Source organism: Oryzias melastigma, linkage group LG16 (genome assembly GCF_002922805.2).
Source record: "Oryzias melastigma strain HK-1 linkage group LG16, ASM292280v2, whole genome shotgun sequence".
Taxonomy (NCBI): Eukaryota; Metazoa; Chordata; class Actinopteri; order Beloniformes; family Adrianichthyidae; genus Oryzias; species Oryzias melastigma.
In genome coordinates, this window is record NC_050527.1 from 25336056 (window position 1) to 25355298 (window position 19243).

A 19243-nucleotide genomic window follows, 5' to 3' on the forward strand; every position below is an offset into this window, starting at 1 on the left:
GTAAGGTATAGTGTTCTTTGGATGCAACTCGGCATTCTTTCTCCTCCAAACAGTCGAGTTCTTACCAGAAAGTTCTATTTTGGTTTCCTCTGGATTCTCCAAATGCTCTCTAGAAACTTTAGACGGACCTGCACATGTACTGGCTTTATCAGGGGGAAACGTCTGCCACTGCAGGGTTCGAGTCCCTGGATTACTGATGGTAGCCTTACTTTGGTCCCAGCTCTCTATAGGTCATTCATTAGGTCACCCTGTGGGGTTCTGGGATGTTTGTGATCATTTTGACCCCATGAGGAGAGATCTTCAGTGGTTTTCTATAGCTTCCATTTGCTCCACAGTTGATTTCCTCACACCAAGCTGCTTATCTATTACAGATTCAGTCTTCCCATTCTGGTGCGGGTCAATAATTTTGTTTCTAGTGTCCTTTGACAGCTCTTTGGTCTTGGTCGTAGTGGAGTATTTGAAGTGTTTTTTCTATGACAGGTGCCATTAATGCAGGTAACAAGTGGAGGACAGAGGATCCTCTTACAGAAGAAGTTGCTCGTTTGTAGGTGACCAAATACTTATTTTCCACCATAATTTAACAAAAAAAAATTTAAAGATCAGACAATTTCTGGATTTCTTTTCTCATTTTGTCTCTCATAGTTGAGGTTTATCTATGATGAAAACTCCAGGCCTCTCTCTTCTTTCTAAGTGGGAGAACTTGCACGATTGGTGGCTGACTGAACACTTTCTTGCCCCACTGTATGCATGTTGTTTCCACAAACACTAGTTCTGTTTGACTTGTTTTGGGGTCAGTTTAAAAGAACAATAGTGCAATATTTACACATCTTATCTGCAAGTGAAGGGTGGATATCAGTGACAGAGAATATTCTGATCCACTCCAGGAAAGAAGACTCGGAATGAAGACAGAGTCCCGCCGGTCTTGTAAATAAGCCATCGTTCAAACCCCTCCGCCGTCCTGTGCTGTTGCACCCACCAGCAGCAGTTTTTTTTTATCAGCACAGTTCTGCCGTTTGAATGGATTTTGGAATCCACCGTGATTCCACTTAGTTTTTAGTTTAACAAAAAATAAAAAGCACAAGAGGATTCACAGAAGAAGAAGCATGTCTGCACTTTCCGGTGAATTTTTCTGGACTTTCACGAGGGGTCACACTTTTAACAGCTCTTCCTTTTTACGCTAACCCCATTCACAGAAGGACTACTCCCGTTTCTAGGGAACATGGGGACTGATGCCAAAAATATGAGGAGCATCACTGACAATTCCTGAATGAATAGTGAAGATTGGAGCACAGACTCCCCCCCGCCCACCCCCCCTACCCTCTTTGGGGTAGAAACTGCTGCATACTCTAAAGCAAACCATGCAGGAACCTCCAGGCTTACACTTGTAACTTGTGTGACCCACCTTGACCACACAAGGAGGGATTAAGTAGCAGATCTGGATGCTTCCAAGTCAACAGTTTACTGAGCCAAACTGTCATGAAGTGCATTGCAAGACTCGTGCCTCATCCGGACACTCGATGAGTTTCTACACGTGCACATAAGCAATGCAAAAACGTGCAGAGAGCGTGGATGCAAAGAAGCTCCGTCTCAGGCCACACTCTTGGATTGACTGGACTCCAGAATCTTACGGACAAGTGCAACCATAGCCTTATGTTCCATTAGAGAAAAAACTAATGTTCTGTTGGGTCTTCATAGGTACATCCATTTGGAGGGGATGCCAGCAGTTCTGCAGAACTTGAACACATTTCAGAGCTGGGTCTCACATTTAGAGATTTTCTTTCAAAGAAGCCTTAATGTTCTGCGCGCAAACTTTACTTTAAGCTCAGAGCAACTGACCAGGTACACCTTCTGTTCTCAACAATCTAATTTAAACCAAAGCCACACCTTAAGTTTAGGACAATGTTCTTTAAAGTTACTGAATCCACTTTACCTGTAGCATTATATCTCTATATTTTCTGTCTCTAGGGTAGGAATCTCATCAGTTGGCTACAGGCTCCACTTTTTTTTTTTTTTTAGATATTTAAATTATAGATATGAATGAAAGTATTTATTCTCCCCAGCTGTGAACTAAAGAAAGTTGTAGAAAGTTCATAGTAATAATCTATTTTTAACTATAATCCATGATGTATTAAATTTAGTGATGCAAGAGCCATAATGATTATACTATGTGAAATATATCAAAGTATTCTACAGAGAGTGAGATTGTAACTATTTTAATCTTGCAATAGCTAACTTTTTTAGCAAGAGAAGCGCAATAACAATAGCAACAATATTTCCCCATGTGCTGTTTCTGCAAGAGGCACATCCTGAAATATTGTTTGCATCTTATGTACATAAAGACACAGTGACTTCCTGCCAAACTCTTCTAAACCAGACGCCATCCACAGTATGGAAAGAGTCAGAATAACAACTGGAAAGCGCAACGTAACACACAGACAACACGACAACAATGACGTTAACTCTGACAAAACCATCCGCTCTGCTGAGTGTGTGTTTAAGTTGATCTCTAAGCTTCTTTGTATGTTCTTTTGGTGAATTTTTCTGCTTTTCAAATACAGCCTGCAATGAATATTACTCCTTATTTAATGCCAACATGACTTTATTTCTTTCTTTCTTTCTTCTGTATGATTTTGCTGTACATGCTGGGTATGATTTCCGTCATTGGTGGTGTCCAGTGACGTGGTGATTAGAATAGTTTCTCCAGAAAGTTGGAAAATGCTTTCATCTAACTTGTATGCTTTTGTTATGAGTATGACTATTAGCGTCAATATTATTTTGCTTTTTATTTTCTTCATAAATATAAATATATACAAATATCTATCAGTATTTTATCCGCCTCTTTTGTAGCAACAACATATTGATAGGCTGTAAAGATTGTATGACGGCTGCCTAATGTTTAAGTCTTGCAAATGAACGAGTTTTGGCTTGAAATGATGTGGGTGTGGTCAAAAGGCGTAAAGCTACAGCTTAAGGGTTTGTTTTCATGGAGCTGTATCAAAGAGCTGCAAATGATTCAAGATCTAAGCTGCTGAGTCGATGCCTGAAGGGGTTCTGATGAGGACAGGTAGACCTGGAGTTACAGGTCAGCATCACACTCAGCCGAAGCATCATCAGAATGAGTCAATCTGCAGGTTTATTCACTTTTATTTCATTTTATCAACATTTAGAAAGCTAACTTAGCAGATCAGACATCAAGGATTTATAGCTTCATTAATTAGTGATTTATTTAAAATCTTTGAATTGAGTATAAATGGCAATATTACAGTTTCCCTACAAGTCAGAAGTGAAATTCTGATGAACTCTTGCCACTCTGCAGGAACTATGTCCAAGAAAACTACATACGTTTTTGATTTTGTCCAAAAACAACCTTATCGTAATTAAAATAAAACTGGATACACTTTGAAAATACATCAAAAGATGATCGGAGTGGGATTTTAAAGGGAAAGTCATGGACGAAGCTACAAATGTTAGCTTTAGCATTCGATGCTAGCATTAGCAAGCTAACTCAAAATTTCTGGTTCTTTGTCAAAGATGATTGGAGGGGAATTTTGAATGGAACTAATGTCAGGAATGAGGGTAAAAATGTTAGCTTTAGCATTCGATGCTAGCATTAGCATGTCAAAGATGATTGAGTGGAATTTTACATGTAGATAAAGTCTGGGACAAAGCTACAAATGTTAGCTTTAGCATTCGATGCTAGCATTAGCCTGCTAACTCAAAATTCCTGGTTCTTTGTTAAAGATGATTGGAGGGGAATTTTAAATGGAACTAAAGTCATGGATGAGGGTAAAAATGTTAGCTTTAGCATCTGATGCTAGCATTAGCCTGCTAACTGTAAATTTCTGTTTCTTTGTTAAAACTTCACCATCCTACAAGCTACTGCTAAGAATCATTTATGTAATCCAGATTTCAAATGGATCAATTTAATCTTGTTTTCCTTCTAAACCACCAGTTTACAAACAAAATGGCCACAAAATGATACACAAAAAGCAACAAAAAAAAAACTAGAAATCAGACGGAGCTTTAAATTTTCTTTGTAGCTTATAAACTTCAAAGCTCTCATCTGCATTTCCATGACATAAACGCACAAAACTTTATTGAAATTCTAGAAATGTCGCAAAAACACAATTCACAATTACTCAGTTTCCAAGAAATCATAATTATGGGAATAAACACAAACAAACTTGTGATAAGTCATTATTGGCACCAGCACTCATCATCATCCATCAAAGGAGACGTCGGCGTCTTATTCAGGCCGTGAAGCAGCGAGCCACATGGGATTCAGAACCATCAACCCAGTCCAAGTAGACCTGAGCTTTACAAACTTTTCTGAGTGATGAGCACCAACTATATTACATACCACGACTCCACTGAGACTAATACAACTCCATACGTTAAGAAAAAGAAGTAAAGCTCAGGTTTTTGGGTTGAAAGGGGAAATATTTGCAGCTCGTTTTTGATGCAGATCTGACTTTCTGTTGATTTCCACATGACCTTTACATGTCCTTTTGTCTTCTGCTTCTTTTCCTCTGTAGCAAAAATATCCAGACATTGTGACCTCATGTTGGTAGATGCATTGTTTCTGACTAAATGTACGACTTGACCTCAAAAGCACACTACTTGAAGTACAAATGGATTCTTCTTTTTTATTTTTATTTATTTTTTCAGTTGTTGTTGTAACACGATCACCCGCACGAATCATTGTCTGCCTTCTGAAGTCATGTCTAACCTAAACGCTGTACTCTCATGTCACATTCCATTGTTTTTGGGACAGTGCAAGTATTTCTGTCTGTGCTGATGACTGACTCTTTCTTTTCCTGTTATTTTGTAAAAAAAAAATAAAATAACGCTGTACATTATTTATGGAATAAAACGTCCAAAAACTTCTGTTTGAAACTTCACCTGTGGATTTTGCTTCTTTATTGCCAACGTCATAAAATATCTCATGAAAAGGTTTCAGGTGAATGACAGAATACAGACGGGTGGTGAGTGGTTTGGTTAAATTAAATAGATTATGAGGACACATTAATACAGGAAGTTTCTTCTTTGTTTACTAAAACAAAGACCCAACATCTCATCAAATCAGCTTAAAGACGCCGGTAAAGCTGTCAATCAATGTCACTTGAAGCCTGGAGGAATGATAACAAATACTCACAGTTGGCTGTTTAATCATCCAATAACTGAAGTTTGGCCAATTGGCTCAAAGAGGAAATCCTGATTGGCTCCGTCTAGAGTTAATCCAGAAAGCTTCACTCTACATTGGCTCATGAAAGCGGGAGCAGAACTCAGATTCAAACGATTAGTCAAAGGATATTCACGCCAGGTCAGTGCGTGTTGTGAGAGATGGGGCAATTCCCAGGGGATGATTAGGATCCGCCACCAAACGGTTCACTTCAGTGGGAGCTCAGCATAATTGGACGCAAACGGCGCTTTGTAAACACCTATAATCAGGCACAAACGCTTTGAAAAAGGCTCCACCGGCTCAAACTGGCCGGGCCTCAGAAGACCCGGTTCTATCAGATTTGAGAGCCCTGAAGCTTTGTGGCTGAGATGTTGTCGAGCCAGATGTTGGATGCTCCACATCTTATGGATCTTGAATTTGTAATCCTCCCTGTGTTTCTGTCATCCTCCCTCTCCTTTTTCTCTGCTCCCAAGACTCATGGCTGTGGAGGATGAGATAAGGGGAGGACCCGTTCTTGAGCCAAAAACCCGGATATTCGCTGATCAGGTCTGTGAGACTGCTTCTTCTCTGGTACCGTGGCCCGTGCTTTCTGCCTCCTCGCCTCTTCCTGTCCCGGCTGTTGTCATGAACCCGTCTGCTGTGTGTTTGTCTTCTGATCGGCTTGCCCTGTCCCCGACCTGTCCTCTATGTTTGAGTTTGCCTTCTTCTGAAAACAGCATAACAGAGTCTTGTAGCTCCGAGCGCGAGCGTATCCGGGTCTGAAACCTCCCCGCCAGACCGCATGACGCCAGAACCAGATGCTGAGCTCTGCATTGTGTTGTGCTGTTGTGTCTTCGGGAGTTCTGTTCATTTCACGCAGATTCTGTCAAATCAGCGGGCCCCCTTAAAGCATGAGTCATGCTTTAAATATAGAACGCGCGTGTGGTCATATTCACAAAATACTCCGCATGGAGGCGGGAATCCGAGCCACCGACATCTGCTTTACACTGCAGAGGAACCAAAGAGATCCAAACTGCAAAACACTTTACATTCATCACAAAAAATCTTTAGTTAAAGGGTACATGAAGGAGAAATTTAAAAAATGTGCAAAAGAGTCCAACTTAACATATTAAAATATATTTGTATCAAATGTTTGAAACCTTTAAGAAATATTTAAGCAGTTTGAGAACAACTAGAAGGTATAATTCTTAAAAAATTAATGTCAATGTCAAAATTATTGATAATTCATTTTACCTATAAGAAAATAGAAGATGAATAGAAGAAAAACAACAATAAACAGTCAATGTGAATAAAAAATGTAAAGAAATAAATTCATCTGAAAATCTCTAAACACACATAAACATTATCAAATATTCACTTTCTCTCTGTTTATAGACATCTAAATTAAATAACCTGAAAAAAATAGATTTACTTAAAAAAAAATAAAAAAACAAAAAATCAGTTTTTAATTTGATACATGTAATTCAGTTGTTTTTAAAACAGAAACATGAAGCGAACATGACGTTTTTTCCAAATATAAAATAGTTTCTAATTCTTTAGAGGTCTACGTGAATAAAATACAATCATTTCAATTCCGGGAGGGTAGTAGTAGGAAGTGAAATGTCAGTAGAGATAAAAAATAAACACAAAACCATTTGCTAATGAAGTGACCTTTATCATGTTTTTCAAAATTAAAATCCTTGATTTTTATTTTAAAATATAAAGTACACCTTAAATTCTGGTTGTGTGTACTAACTCCATTTTCTGCAGTAAACAACATCTGTAAAATCTTTCAGTTTTGGTAAAGCCAAATTGCTTGATGGATTGTAGGAGCATTATGGGTAATGTAGTCAGCATCCTGGTGGAACGATGCTTTCAACTGTTTGTGAAGGAGTTGAAATCAGTTCGACTTTTATGACTTCTCTTTGGTTTTTGCTTTATAAATCTCATCCGAGAGATATATTACTTTTTGAAATGAAAATATAGTATTTTTCTTCAACCAGAGAGCCACAATGAAGGGTTTAAAGAGCCGCTTGTGGCCCCTGAGCTGCAGGTTGCAGACCCCTGACTTAAACCAATGAACTGAATTTCACTTTTATAAAGAAAATAAACATTTTTACAATAAATTAGTTTGGGTTTTTTAAGCTGATGTCTATATTGCAGAATTAAAGAAAAAAAATTGAACCGACGTTTCCTGAAAATGTAAAATTTGAATCAACTGAAAAACAATCTTAAAATGTAGGAGTTAAAAAAAAAAAATCAGATTTAGTGCCTTGAATAAAATTTGACCCTCTATTGGGTCAAATTTGAAACATTACTGAACTAACAGAACACAAAAACGGTTTCCTTCTAATATGATCCGTGAAGACTCGTTTATCCAGGATGTTTCCATAGAAGAAAATGTCATGTGGACTTCTTAAGTTGGATTAAAGTGTCACCTCTTATCCAACTCATAACAATAAAAGAACTGACTCAAATGAAGTTAAAAAAAAAACGTTCCTTTAAATCGATATGAAGAAGAAACTTCCGATTTAGCCCGTCGTGTGATCGGGTTTTTCTGTAAAACCTCCCAGCATCTCAGTGATTCCTCCCACTAAACCGCCGAAGAAGCTCATTTTCTCCTCCTCATCACACTTCCTGCCCCTCCACACTTTAGTTTTTAATGTCCGGTTTCCTTTTCTTACTCCTCACGATGTGAAATTCAATCACTGCAAACAACATTTTCAGAATTCTCCTGCTTCCTTTCACACTTCCATACATTATCGGTGTGATTTATGGACACAGAAACCACATTTGCAGGAGGAATCTAATAACACGAAGCACAGAGATTTCATATTGGATGCTAATCTGTAGAAGCTGGAGCTCAAAGCTATATTTAGACATGCAGATGTTTTCCGTTTGGGCCTAAATAACTTGGTTATTAGTGATGCATAATCTATATTCTTTCTCTTAAAGCTTCAACTTCCTGTTTTTTAAGGAGTAATGAGAAAAGAGACTATTTTTAACGCGAAATGAGACCAAATTTAAGATGTGAGGAAGAGATGATTTGTTTTTTTCTTTGACCCATATTTTATCTTTTATCAAGTTTTATGAACAAACACTTTCAAAGAAAAGTGAAGATGGTCATGTTTCCTTATTGATTTATGTCAAAGTTTAACAGTTTGCCGCATATTTTTGCAGAAAGATAAATGTGGTCGTTGTGTATTTTGGCTTTTCTGAAAACTGTTTCTTTAGTTTTATGTAAAAATTATGGATTTCTAGGAAAATATTTAAATGCTGAAAATTCAAAGATAAAGTCACTTATTCAAGCGAAAGATTTAAACACAAATGATGTTAAAAGTATTTAGTAGTTGAAGGAGTTTTAGACATTCAAGCAAAAAGATAAAAAAACAAAAACATATATTTTTATTGTATTAATTTTTTTGTTAATTTCAAGCATTAGAAAATAAATAAGACAATAAAGTACAAAATTAATAAACTGATTAAAAAAAATTAAACCTATTTCAGATTTGAACTTGTCTATTGATTAGATTATAATAAGAAAATAAATAAGTTAAATGATGGTTAAAAAAAACTCTTAAAACTAAAAAAGTTTATATAAAACACCAAACATAAATATGATTAACTGATTGCAAAAGTTTTATAAAAATGTCTAGGAATTTTTGAAAAATTGTAAAAAATAAATCATTTCTTGTCAGAGGATAAAATAGCTGAATAAATGCTCACCTTTAAAATATGTATATTTATGAATGTCAAAATAAGACTCCAAACAATATTTGGCTCAATTTAAGTACATAATGAAGTAAAAAGTTCAAGTAGAAAAATGTTTAAATTAAAAACTTTAAACATGTGTCATTTGTGGATTCATGTTTATAACAAACTTTATCAAACTTTTCCCCTAAGTTGAAAAATACAATAAAAAAAGGCAGAAAGAAGATTAATAAGATATGTTCTGCATAGTAAAATTACTTAACTTGTATTTATGAACATCTAAATTCAATATCCTAATATTTTTTTAATGAAAAGTTTTAAAAAATTGTTTAAAAAATAATTAATATTTATGATCAGAATAATATTTAAATGATTTCACTCGTTAAAATAGTACATGTTCACATAAAAAATTTAAAAAAAAATTATTTTTCCGAAATTTGTCATTAAAATTCATATTTAAAAAAAAAGCAAACAGAGAGAAGTGAAGTCCAGAAAAACCTGCTTTAACAAAGATGCTACAAAGAATCAAATCTAAATAGAAAATTCTATTTGAATCCTTCTGATGATCATTATTCTTCCTCCGTGTTTGATCCTCTTTCCACCTCGTTTGTTTAACGTCTGCAGAATCTCACTCATCCAGGCTGATCTCATCACTGTAGCGGATGTTTCATCTCTTCTCCTACAGCTCTGCAGAAACTTCATTTAAACGCTTCAGCCTCTCTGACCAACACTGAAAAAGGAAGTTTCTTTGATCAGATCGTGTCAGAAAGCTGTTGTTGCTGCAGGATCAACTAGCATAAAAGCAGCGCAGGATTCCTCATGCAACTGACGCCTGCAGCTGGACTACCCAGTGCAGTTTGTGACACTATTATGTCAGAAAATACAAGCGCATGTTGTGCTTTGGCTCTGGGCTGTGAGAGAAGCAGACCGTTGAGTCCGGCTGGAGAGGGGAGGGAATTAACAGGGATGGACGGAGGAGACGTTGGATGGTGTTGTTTCCTCCGGCCTCGCCACCAACTCTCAAACACCAAACACTACATTAGGGAAAGGCTTTCGGCCTGTGCTCTCCACGAATTTGATGCTCTCACGAAACGGATCGCTTTGTGTCATGCTGGAAAAAAGGTTGAATTAAAGACCCGCTCCGGTGAAAATTGTGTTCTTGAGAAATATTAAGTTTAAAATCTAATCTAATTTAGTGTGGAGAGGTTCATGGCTGGTGAGGCACTGACGTCATCAGTCAGATTTACAAACATATGAACCCACCAGAGGAGCTTATTCACCAGTTGATTGACATCAGTTAAAGTGTGTTGTTTAAAATTTAATCCCAACATTTTCCTTCCATTTACAAACTGTAGCATAGAAAAAAAAATACTAAAACTGTTATTTTTGACTTACTCTTACACATAAATGAGGTTTGAGTGCAGCTCCTTCTGAAGAAACACACGAATAACCAATTTGTACAAGTCTTCCTTTTCTTTCTTCAGTTTTAAAAGGATCACTGCCACTAATTCTTGAGTTTAGATACATAATCCTCAATTTAGAAAATGATGCTAAACTATATTAAAGAAAATCTGAACAGCCGCACTTGACTTGCCCCCTCTAGCTCTACTGTTCTTTAGCTGCAGGGTCACATTCTCCGGGCTCACCGGCGCCCTCTATCTTGACGCAGGCGTGCTGCATGCCTCCCCTAGTGTATTTCTAAAAGGCAGTTTTAGCAGATTAAAAGACTAAATGAGTCACAAACTGGCACCAATGTAATCAGACAATTGGTGAGAAATAGGAAAATGAATTAAAAAATAAACCGTTTTTTATGATATAGAAACAATACAGCGTGTGCGGCACAGGGGATCAATCAAGAAATTTGTAAATTTTCTACTTTTTTTTACTGAAGAAATGTTGAAAACCCACACAGAAAAAGATAATCATAGAATAGACATGTCTAAATAATAATATTTGATTTGTATTCGCAATAATGAGAAAGTATATTCCTCTGATTTAATTTGTGTATTTCTAAAGCTAGATTTTGCAGGTGAGGCTGGGCTTCACCTGCCTCCCCTGACTGCACGTCACTGTCCTCTATTATGGGAAAAATGCTATGAAAGATGATAAAAATACACAAAACATCAATTTAATTGGAGTGGGTCTTTAATCTTAAAAAGGAAAAAGTAAATCCTGAAAGAAAATTCATGTTTCAAATGTGCTGTTAAAAATTCTGTTCTCAAATCTGAATATTTTAATCAATGATGGAAAGTATTTCAACATGTTTGAAAGAATTATAAAACACTAAAAAGACTGGGTACAACTTTAGATGTGTGCTTGTTGATGTAAATATAAAGTGATGTCTGCATTGAATGAAAATTGTTTTTTGAGAAGCAAGTTTTGTTTTCTTTGTGTCTGATTTTCCTGTTTTATTTTGTCTCTGCATAAATCTGTTTTCAACTGAGGTGAAAACTATTGATGTCCATGTTTTTACAGGTGTTTTACTGAGAGCATCACCCTACGTTTTCTGGATTTGTTGACTGCCGATTTAGGGCTTTGGAGATATAAGTTGCATGAATATGAAGTGCATGTTCTTCACAGTTCTCTCCTTTTTGAACCAGGAACCGTGCAGGAATCGGCTGATTTCTAAAGCAGATTTGGAGTTGCACGTCTCGTTCTGGAGCATGACTTCTGTTTAGGATAAGCTGCATGAACGCTGCTCAAATGGCTGTCGACATATTTTTGTTGTAATGTGGATGTAAATATTTTACTATCTTTGTATGTTTATGTTGTTTTTTGTTTACTCTGTGTTGTGAATTATTGTTCGTCTGGCCTCACAGCCCTTTTGAATCCTCCCCTCCTGCACACAAGCTCCTCCTCCTCTTGCCTCCGGCTTCATCCTCCCGCCTCCTGCTCCTTGCCCTTTTGTCCTCTCCTCACCTTTCCTCTCCTCCTTTGTTGATGAGATACGGTGATTTCTCTTAGGGGAGGCGTCAGTCCATCCTAGTCCAGCCCCGTCTTGCGCCTGTCCCACCCCGAGTATCCAGGTAATAAACAAACCGGCAAACTCTCACCCTCCATCCTCTTTTCCACTTCTCTATGTGCGTCCCTGTCTACGTACTGCCCTCCCCTTCCCTCCGAACTCCCCCCAAGCCGACAGGCCGATCCAGCCGTCCCATTCATCTCCACCCGAAGAGGCCTGTCAGAAAATCTTTGCACAGAAGATCCTCACTGATCTGAAGGTTAAAAGAAACAACAGTTGGTGTTCATTGAAATTCCGCGCTGCAGTTACCATTTGTCACATCCTGACATCTCGGTACACTGTACACATGAAGGCAGAGCCTGTTGTCTTAACCCCTCATCAATATTAAAGACGGGAAAACATCAGAACAAAAAGCTGAGAAAATCCACCAGTCAGGTACCTTGAAGGAAGTTCGGTGTCACCTTCAAAGCTCCAGCGAAGGCTAAGACGGAGAGAAGTATGAAAACGAAAAACCTCCAAACCCTCAAGACGTGTCTGGCGTGTAAATGGACTCGTGACCCGGTACCTCAAGTCGATTGAGACTGGGACGTCCTGAGTGCCACTGGATCAGGGAGTCCCAACAGAACCTCAATGCTTGACCCAAAGATGCAGTTTGATTAGGAACCACAGGACCAAACTTTAAGGCAGGGGTGTCCACACTACGGCCCGCGGGCCGGATCCGGCCCACCTCCACATTTGACCTGGCCACCCCAAACTGCTTTGGCTAAATTAGACATTTTTCCATTTTTTTAGGCCAATTTGGCATTTAGCTAATATTTCAGCAACATGCTAGCCGTTTTGGATAATTTAGGTTTTTTTTTTTTTTGGTTTTTTTGGACTAATTTGGAGTTTAGCTAGTAATTTAGATTTATGCTAGCTCTTTTGGCTAAATTAGACATTTTCCAGTTTTTTATGCTACTTTGGAATTGAGCTAATATTTCAGCTACATGCTAGCTGTTTTGGCTAATTTAGTTTTTTTTTTTGGCTAATTTAGCACTTCGCTAATATTTTAGCTAGCTCTCAGCTTCAGCTTTAACAGCTATTAGCTTCAGTTTTTTTAGTTATCAATCTAAGCATCTTTGGCTATTAATCTATCTATATCTAGTTTTTTAAATGTTTTAGCATGATTTTTTTTCTGTGATGATTACAGTTATTTTAAATTTGGCTATGTGTGGCTTTCAGCAAAAACCATAAATCCTTACGTTTACGTGTGATTGTTAGCCAACAATCTGACTCCGACCCCCATTAGAGAAAAAACAGTCATGTGGTCCTCACAAAAAAAAGTTTGTGGACCCCTGCTTTAGGGCACCTTGACACCATCCAGATCTGGTGTGACGGCTAAAAACGCTCCAACACCACGTCCTCAATTCAGTGACTCCCCCAAAATCAGAGAGTCTGTTTTACTGGTGACGATCCCAACTTAGGTGTCGAGGGAAAGGATTAAAATATATATCTAATTTTATCCAACTTTAGGAGTTTTCAGATCAAAAGATTCTCAAGGCACCTTAAAATACCCTTCCCTAAAAGTTAGGTCCATGAACTTTAAAACCCCCCCGAGGCTGTTGGTTGTCCGAGTCCTCTACAGTCTTCAAAGAGTGGTACATTAAAAAAACTTCACACAGCTAAAGCAAAAGATTCTCATGGAAGTGAAAAATGGACTGAGTGACTCCGCCTCCATGGCGTTCCAAACAGGAAGTACCTACTGGCTCCAAGAAGCCAAAATCCCATAAACCTCTATAGAGAAAAAAAAAGTCATTCTATTGGTCAGAATTGCCATTCTTGCTCTGATACCATTTTTTTATCATGTTCTTAATAATCCCCTTTTTTTCATGATGTTTTTTTCTGTAGTTCAAGTTATTCGGGTTATAAACTGACCAATCAGATATCTCATGAAAAGTAGGTGGAGCCTACCAGCCCCCACGTCCAGTGTTCAAAATGTTTGAACGATTTTCTGGAGTGGTAGGGGTGTGGCCTTCCAACAAGCTCCTTCCTGTCTGGCGAGAGTGGTTGCCATAGAAACGTTGACTCAGACAGACTCGGACCAATCCCTGCTGACCAGCGATGTCTGGTTCTAACATGGCGACGCCGGTATTGCAAAGAAATGGCAGATGAATCGACTTTAATTGGTCAGAGCCAAAAGTAAGTCGTTGGACCAATCAGAATTCTTCCCTCCCCCTTTATTTGAAGGGAGAGTTTAAGTCCAAGTGCGGCCGGGAAACGTGTTTTTTAAATCCAACCCTCCAAACGGAGGGATATAAAGCGCTCTCCCGTGAGGCTAAACTGCATCGCGCTGAGAGGCGCTTTTCTTCACGTGGATGTGCTCTGAACCAAAGACGTTTACATTTAAATGTAAGTGAAGACTTTTGGTTGTAGCATGACCTTTTTACATTTATAAAACCGCTGTTATGTACATTCAAGCACTGGAAGCTAACGCTAGCGGGCCGGTGACATCATCAACATTTTTTTTCATAACTCTCCATTTGGAGGGCTAAATGACGAGCTAGGGAGAAGGGAAGAATTAGGATTGGTCCATTTTCAATGGGTGACATCACACTCTCTCGCTCCAGTTCTCATAAACAGTCAATGAAATGACTGTGACCTCAATAATCATGCTAAAAGATCCATGTAGAAACAGAGGATTCTTGGAAATGACGTCAAAGAAGACCCTGGATCTAGATAAAAGTCCCAGCCAAGGTCAGAGGAAAGGAGGAGAACAAAGGTTTGAACTTTAACTAAACACTTGCATTATAAATCATAAATCTTTTAGAGGAAATGCAGATGGTTTTGGAATAGTTTTCAGTATTTTGTATTAAACTTCATACTACTTTTTGCTCTAGCCTGGAGGCTTAAAAACACAGTTGTTAGAATCCATATTTTATAGTGTAACCTAGATTAGTCGACTAATCAACGACTAATCGATTATTAAAATAGTCAATGACTAATTTAATAGTTAACAAGTTGTTACTTTATATTATAGAAACGTTGAACAAAGTTGTGAGCATTCAGCACCAAAAAAATGCACTTTTTTAATATCTGAGTCAGTGAGACCAAACCTTCTGTAAAAAAATAGTTCCTTGTTTCAGATGCCGACCTCATTAGAGAGATCAGGAATATACTTTCCATCAAACTCATTTTTGACAGGTAACCTTTGACCCTATATACCTTTCATATATAAAACTGATTTTAAATTGTTACGTCATCTTGAGGGGCGGGGCATCTGTCAAAACGAGTTTAATGGAAAGTATATTCCTTATTTCTCTCTTATTTGAATTTAATGTTGTTTTAATCTCAGAAACTAATGAAGGAAAGAAGCTGCATGATTAATTAAAAGTTTAATAAAGTATCATTTTTACTGTCTTTATGTTTAGTTAGTTATTTTAAAGCTAATAATGGTTAAGATGTGCGCTTTACATTCACTTTGCACATGATCCGATTAGTCGACTAATAAAATAATTGTTTGTGGCGGCCCTAATAATTTATAACAACATACAGTATTACTGGCATACAATTAGAAAACAGAATCTGAAATCTGTTTCCTGTAAATGAGGAAACACAAATAGAACCTGCATCATGGCAACACAGATCTCATTCCAGATCTCTGAGACTCTGAACCCTGTTTGCTGGTTTAGAAACTGAAGAAAACTTGTTTTTTTTCCCTATTTCTTAATGTTAGTTTTTATTTTACCAGTAAACACATCTCACATTTCTTTTTTACCATCAAGCTTTCCTGACCCTATCAGCCCACATTTCCATCGAAGTCTCCCTCATTCACCTCTATGAGAAACGATGGGAATAGCCTGAAATCTCCGTATCTGACCCGCTCCTTCCCCGTGGAACTCCGAAAACCGTGCACATGTGACGTGTTGTGTCTCTCAGTGAGTGTGTGTTTGTGTTTTTTTGTGTTTACCTGCTCACATCACATGAGTGTAAACCTGTGTGGTGTCCAACATGCATTCTGTGTGTTTTATTCTTGTCTTTTACTTTGAAATGTCCATGGCGGTTCATACGGTGGTTGCTTTTAGCTCACTAATGACAGGTTTCTATCTTAAATATGTCATTTAAAAGATGTCCCAGACACCTACAAATCTAATGGGAGCGATTTCAGGAGCCGGGTAAGACTCTGTGTGTCCGGTAATTCCATTTTAACGCTCCGCTCCGTGTTCGCCGCTTCTGCCTCCAAAACCACATTTTTCATTTGGCATTCAGAAAAAGACTCTCACTGAGCTGTTACCAAACTGAAAGTAATCAAACGCCAAAAACAAGTTGGTAAGTTAACAAGGATGTCAGCTAACATTTTGCCTTTTGTCTTTTGCTGAGCTGCTTGATTTGTGAGTTTAATAGACATGTGTGTTGTTCTACACATGGGTATTAAACAGCACGGTTGGTTGTGTTTGGAAACAATGAGTAACAAGTGTGAGTGGAGTCTGTTACTGGCATCCTCTCGCTGTTTGTATCCACACTAGAGATTGGAGCTGTTCGTAGCACCAGTTAGAAGCTCAAAGCGTCGGGGTTCTGATTGAGAAGAGAAAAAGGCCCGCTTAAACCTGCCAACGTTTGTGGAGAACTTCTCCGCCTCCAGCTCCCAGCCGACTCTGAGATCAGACGCAGATTTATCCGTTATCTTGTGAGCCGGTGTTTGTCTTCTTGATGAAAACTGTTCCTCTTCTTTCCTCTCTTCACAGAATTTCATTACGATCATAAATTATAAGACTTCTTTAATGCGCAGCATCTGCAGTCAGTGGATGACTGAGTGGAATGGATGTCATTTGTGTTAAAGTGGTCTTGAACAACAGTTTTCCAGATTTTCTGAAGGAGTTGAACATCTTTGGACGTGCTCATTTCCAACAATAGCGGTAAAAAATGACAGATTTAGTGCAGATGATTATTTTGGGGAACAATGAGGGAGACTCAGACGCCCCACAGGGGCAACTCAGATGAGCAATGAGCATTAAATGTGGCTTAAAAAAAAATTAATCAAACTAAGTGTGTATTAATCAATCTTACTTTTGAGGTTATATTATTTTTTTCTAGACAAAAAACATTTTCTGTTGGTTTTAAATATAATAATAAGTATTTGTTTAAAAATCCACTTCTTTTTACTTTGGTTACAACAAATTTCATTGTTAAATAAAATAAAACTAGTGTATATTTGGGTTGTTTTCAGAATGGATCATGAAGGAATGGGGTATCGAGGGGATCAAGGGCACATTTGCACTGGCGGATCTCATTTGTAATGACTTTTGTTTCCTGGAACAGTCCACTTTGTTTGGCAGGTGTGAATCTCACCTGATCTGGTGCGGATCAAAGAATGGATCCTGAGAGTGAGGATCATGGGGGGTCTGAAGTGAACTAACGAGAGTATGTGTCTAATAGGATGATTAAAAAAAAAAGTTGTATGGAGGGAGTCTGTACATTTATTTATATGTGGTTATCTAAGAATTAACTGTAACAAAGTGGATTTCTTCTCATGATTTTTTCTCATCTTAGTCAGGTAATACTGCCCCCCAGTGAGCAGCACTAGGAACTGCAGGATTTTGCCATAAAGTTTGCACTGGTTTGATCTTGTGGTGTATTCAGACTGGACACATTTGATTTGCTTAAATATTTTTGTAAATAATATTATATTGTCACACATCGTTTTAATTTATAAATAAGGAATAAAAAGTATAAAGAAATTAAGTATCTAGTCTTTTACATTACTGTAAATCCTGTACCCTTGAATTTCCCTGAGGACCTCCAAAGGGATTAATAAAGTATTTTCTATTCTATTCTATTCTATTTAAATCAAATCTCTCAACTAAGTCACTGGGTTGTCCCAGGTGTCTCATCCTGTTCTCATCTTTGCTTTGGTCAATTAAAAAGAGCAGAAAGTATGAGACATTTATGAGGGCTTTGTGACCAAAAACTAGTCTGTGACAGTCTGGAGACAAAAATAAATCACCTGATATTAAGACGTAATACACATAAAAACATAGACTGTATTTCAGCTCAAACTCTGTGGAAGTCAAAAGTTTGTACTGTGATTTTCATCAGTCACAAACCGTTGCAGCATCTGGCAACGTAACCCTAGATTCTCCCTGAAAACGTCTTGGGGCGTCACAGTAGCAGCAGGTCGTATAACGGCGCCTATTCCTAAGTGTTTAAAAACACAGATGTTTTCTATTTTGCTGAAATATCAAGTTTTTGACCGTCACGTTGTCCCTTTAAAATTAGTATTTTGTTTTAAAAAATCTCTTTACTCCACCTTAACTTCTATCTGAACTCGGTGCAACATTTCTTGATTCAGTGATCAACGTCTACTTCACTATCATGTTTTGGTACACTTTTATTTTGAAAGTGTAATTTTATTTCCTGTTTTTCTCCTGCTGCAGTTAAAAAGGTACTAAAAAAATAGGTCAAAATTTATTTTTAAAAAAAACAGTTCCCTTGGTTTTAATGTGACAGTGATATTTTAGGGGTTAATTCTCACAAAAATATGACTCAAAATAAAAACAAAAAAACATAACTTTGAACCTTTTTCACATTGAGCAGGTTTTGAGGGTTAGAGGCAACAGCTGTGACTGTTCTGAGAAAAACATTTTTAATGGTTGGCCAGTTTCAGAACTCCGTAACTCACCTAAGAATCCCAGCATTTTCACCTCATCATTCCTAACACAATTCAACTCCTTCCTTGGCTCCCTCCAATTAGGTGTTTTTTTAAGTATTATTATGCTTCAGAAAATCTGGAAAAGAAATGATCAAGACCAGTTTAAAAGATCAGGATAAATTAATGGCTCCTTTCCTATACACCAACTACAACAAGAATAATCAACCTGTCTGTCATGCAGCTTTTGAAATGCTTTGAACATAGACTTTAGCTGAGTTATAAACAGAAGCACCAGCAAAAATGTTTTGTTTCATCCAGACTGAAGTAGACTGATAGATAAGGCATGAAAACACCCTAAAGTTCCCATGAAATGGAGTAGAACAGAGTTTCCTATCCCTAGAGTACCCTGAATTACCAATCAGTCGGTTCCAGTCCATATTTTCTGAAAGTCTGACCCACTGGAACAGCTTTGTTCTATTTAACATAGACTCATGTGATGTGAAGACATTTGTTTTGTCGCTCTGATTGGTGCGTCCGAGCAGGAGCCACCAACAAGTTCCAAGAGGACGTGGTTGCAGACTAGATGGCGGCTGAAAATCATTAACCGGAAACAGAAATTCCACAAGATTCAGTGTAGGAGAGCTATTGATATACATTGTAGATCTATATAAACAAACAATATAAAATAACATTAAATAAAGCAATAAAATAAAGTAAAAACAAACAAAAGCATACAATGAGTATATAAAAGTAGAACAGAAAAACAATTTGACATTTTAAATGA

General features: G+C 37.5%; 1 protein-coding gene across 14 annotated transcripts in view; it reads left to right on the top strand.

Annotated features, from left to right (window-relative positions):
- Positions 1 to 19243, top strand: part of syngap1b (synaptic Ras GTPase activating protein 1b) — a 207159-nt gene that overhangs the window by 181237 nt on the left and 6679 nt on the right. For 10 of the 14 annotated variants that reach the window (XM_036215928.1, XM_024258262.2, XM_024258256.2 and 7 more), the window contains one exon: positions 5656 to 5728. In XM_036215928.1, coding sequence (XP_036071821.1) covers positions 5656 to 5728 — 73 coding nt within the window. Of the gene's footprint in view, positions 1 to 884; positions 4902 to 5655; positions 5729 to 11836; positions 11899 to 15938; positions 15986 to 19243 lie in introns of those variants that run through there. The other 4 variants (XM_024258261.2, XM_024258263.2, XM_024258264.2 and 1 more) reach the window with 3 other exon arrangements.